General features: G+C 32.2%; 1 protein-coding gene across 1 annotated transcript; it reads left to right on the top strand.

Moving 5' to 3' along the window:
• The first annotated feature begins 204 nt into the window (after positions 1–204).
• LOC141451512 (uncharacterized) lies at positions 205–2,309 on the top strand. The gene is made up of 2 exons (XM_074122952.1): positions 205–566; positions 1,959–2,309. The coding sequence occupies exons 1-2, from the start codon at positions 534–536 to the stop codon at positions 2,154–2,156; spliced, it is 231 nt and encodes a 76-aa protein (XP_073979053.1). The 5' UTR covers positions 205–533; the 3' UTR covers positions 2,157–2,309.
• The last annotated feature ends 1,823 nt before the right edge of the window (positions 2,310–4,132 follow it).

Here is a 4,132-nt window from a genome sequence, read left to right as displayed (position 1 = left end):
TTTTTTATTAGAAAGGCTTTAAATTTAAGTTTATTTAGATAGTACCTCAATTTCGTGCACAAAATTTTGATTTCAACTTGTAAATAAATATCTGTAGAGATAGAATATAGTGACATCTGACAGGATTCTATAATGACTTGGAAGATAAATGGAGGGAGTGCTATTCTAAATGCTGTACTTTACTTTAGTGCAGCAATCATTTTGTGAAAAGACTGCATAGAAAAAATTATTAACACTTGTAATAAATTAAAAAGCCTCCAAAATTAGAAGATAGAAAAATTGATTTATTTATTTTATCGTCGCACACTAATTTATATAATTTATTTCATAAGCAAAGAATAAAAAGTGAAATTAACTTTCTAGATGAAATATTAAAAGTGATAGTGTTAATACATTGTATATGTATTCTAATCACAAAAGGGACAGTAATATTGTCTAGTAGGGGAACTTGATATACATACATATATTGGGTCATATATAAGGTGGGTCACATGTCCAGAAATGTCCTCCCAGTGATTGCATATCTCAATTAGATGTTCATCATGAAGTCCACCGCTGCACTGGTGGTACGTATAATGACTTGGTTCACCACTATGTTGCTTAGTGATTAATTATCATGCAGTTAAACAGGCAGTTAATTATTAGTTTTTAAATGAAGCTAACTTGTGCAATAGCATAACTTCAAAAAGTTTGAAAAATTCAAAACCTTCACAACTTAGTGATTCATTTTTCAAATTGTGCTACCTTTACTTAACACCCGCTTATTATTTTTTTACTGTAACGCTTCTCTCTTTGTTAAGAGGAATGAGGGAAGCCAAGTGTATTCTTTATGAGTTAATGGTAGAAAGTGTTCTCTATCTTTTTGAATTAGAGGATTCTCCGCTTTCCAATGACTCTTCTTAAATTTTCAATGAAACTTACCATTCAGGCTCCGAGTACTTACTCGTAACAGAAATATCAAGAAGGCATTTAAAAAATATAAATTTTGAAACAAACTTATGGATAGTGGTTAAACTAATGAACACGCCAGAAGATAGAATCGCTTGAATCTGCTAGAATCGACTGCTCCTTTATATTAAAAAAATAATAATAAATTCCCATTAAATTGTTTTACCTACTTAAATGGCTATTCAAGAATTATAGGTTACGATTATCTGTTAATAAAACTGAGTCTCTCTTCAGCAATATACCGTTAATATGTCATTTTAGAGACATCTTGTAATTAGTTTGGATACTGAAAGTATCATAATTGTGTCTTTTTCAATAACCCTTTCAATAAGCCCTCTGGCGGGTCAGAAAAAATAAGGTTCTTGGCACAACACATTTAATTTCAAGAACCCCAGTTTATTGTTCAATAGCCAGACGGATCAATTTTCTATGATAAACAGTGCACTCTTTTGGATAAATAATGAACTCGATGATCTTTATTTTATATTACAAATGTGCTACTTTTTTTCCAAACTGAAATAGATTTTTTGAAATATTTTCAACAAAATTGTAACCACCCTGATTTATTTGAGTTGCTCTTGAAAATTAAAGGAAAATTTTTATTTGTAACTAAGATTTAAAATTAAGAACATCTTCAACTTCAACAAGGTAACTTTATCCTGTTCGCCCAACTTGCTTCTCCTTATTCTATCTAACTAAATGTGTCTCTCTAAAATTATCAATTTTTAAGTTCATATCATAATTTCTTTAAGTAATAGATTACTCTTAAAATTCATTACTGGTGCATGAGGGACTATGTTTCTCTATGTTTACCAAATCCTGATTCAAGAATTAAAAAAAAGAATGGGTTGCAGAGTTTGCTGCTCATTTACTTTGGTTACTAAGCATTGGTTACGGAGGTTAAGCCCTTCTGAAAGGATAGCATTAGTTTGCTGAATCTGTTTTCGAACTTTTTTTGTTGTTGTGCCACTTGCTTACTATGTTAATTAAAAGTTATGTTATTATTTCAGCTGGTAACAATAGTGTATGTAACAACAACAGCTGGGGACGGATTGCCACCTCCGCAACCACAATTAGTGCACTGGAGGCCACCCGCTATCCCACCCTATGTACAAACTGTTACCACGGATAGAAGAGCACCGCTACCTCCTTATCATCTCTTACCGCCTCCAGCCGTCATATTGCCGCAGCCCCAAATATTTTTGTAACATATTTACCACTCCTCATTGCACATATGTACTTATTATTATGTATGTTAAAATATATTTTTTCTATTTTATTAGTAGGTAAATAGTTTTGTAAGTGTGTAAATATATTTCATTACTTTTTAACCAATGTCAGAAAATAAAAAAAGTAGAAAAATAAAATATTTGAAAACGAACAATTTGTAAGTTTTTTATACACTTAAGAAAAATACAGTAAAATAAAAGATTGTTATTAATATAAAATTTGACTTCTATTTTTTTTTTTTTTTTTTTTTTTTTGCTTTTTTTGGCATTGGCTTCCGCCATACAGCCAGCATCGTCTAGGTGCTTATCACTAGAATATCACTCACTCTCCATTCTTACCTACAAATACATTCGCTTCACACATTCATCATTCTACTATATACCGCTATTTACATAAACTACTGCTAATGGATGGAGCAGCACTCTGTGCTCCTGCCATCCTTATAGCTTAACCAAGATTAAAATCACGTAATCCTTCTCTAAGCATTTTCTTCCATTCATTCTAATTCGGCTATAGCTTTTAAATACATTCATATTTCATTGCTAGCTCTGCTATCGACTTAAGCACATAAATGTTGGTGGAGAATATAATGTCTTCGTAGCGAAATGGTGCATCTAAATACCTGTATATATCGTCAAACATTCGTTTCCTTTCTACCACATAACGTGGACATATCATTATTACATGTTTGAAATCCTCCTCCTCATTGCAATCTACGCAAAGAGGAGAGGACCTTTTGTTGATCCAGTGTAGATACGATCTGCACACCGCGTGGTTCGCTCTCAGCCTGCTTATTGTCGTAACAGTTCCCGTTAAACCATGATTGTCTAGGTAACTGATCTGCCATAGTTTTATAGAATCTACCTTTATCACCATTATTGTAATCTGTCTGCCATTTTTGTAGTGCTGCTTTTGCAATTATACCCTTGATATCGGTGTGTGGTAATTTATAATTAGCCATTTCCCCACTATTGGTGGCTTCCTTTGCAAGTGTATCAACAATTTCATTCTCTTTTATACCACAATGACCTCTTACCCACAAAACATTAATGCAGACTCCCTTCTCTTTAAAAATGGCAATAGTTTCTACAATCTCTGCGATAATGTGATTCATTCCTGCAGACTGGTTGTGTATGTGATAATTTACACAACGCACTCTGGCTGTCACTAATAATGGTATATTTTTTCTCCGCCAACGAATAAATATATTTTAAAGCCGTTAAAATAGACTTCTATTTCATTTGCCTTCAATTATTAATCATTTTTAGTTTCCCAGCAACCCTCTCATCATTCTTTCTTCGTATTTTTTAATAGCGAAGAGAATTATTCGACAGCTGCAATCTTTTTTTGGGTACGTGGTTAATTTAAAAAATCAATGCAATTTAATGTAACTGTGAAATTCACTTTAATATTTCCATAAGTTTAAAATAACAGAAAATTTCTAATTGAAAAACAAATAGTTCTCTCTAAATTTGGTTGGGATCGCAATGTTCGATAAATGTAATTGATTTTTTTAAAAATTGCTTTATTTTAATTCTATTACGTCATCTTCCGCTGTTTCCTTCATTTTTTAAAAAAATCATTATTCCAACTTGTACCCAATGTAAATGTTGATATGTTGTGGAGAAGATATAGGCATGCAGCCTGAAACCTCCTTTTATATATATTTGTATAAAAAATTTTAAATTGTAAATAAACATTTTCAAATTCAAATTCAAATTATTCCAACTCTAAAGTTAGCTCAATGTCAGCTGGCCTGTTTCTCATTTGAAAAGCTTTGTTTGGAATTGTTTTCAAGCAACAATTCTTGATATAAGCTCGGATTTTGGTGGTAATGACCCAAGGCAGTTGATGCGTTGGAAAAAAAAAAAGAATGGGTTTGGAAGGAGATGAAAGGGGACAGACATCGAGCATGAAGAGGACAAAGAATGGTCTGAAGAGAAGTGATGTTGGA

Source organism: Rhodnius prolixus, unplaced genomic scaffold (genome assembly GCF_049639745.1).
Source record: "Rhodnius prolixus isolate KJV_2025 unplaced genomic scaffold, Rpr scaffold_1, whole genome shotgun sequence".
NCBI classification, from domain to species: domain Eukaryota; kingdom Metazoa; phylum Arthropoda; class Insecta; order Hemiptera; family Reduviidae; genus Rhodnius; species Rhodnius prolixus.
This window is presented reverse-complemented; position numbering and strand designations above follow the sequence as displayed.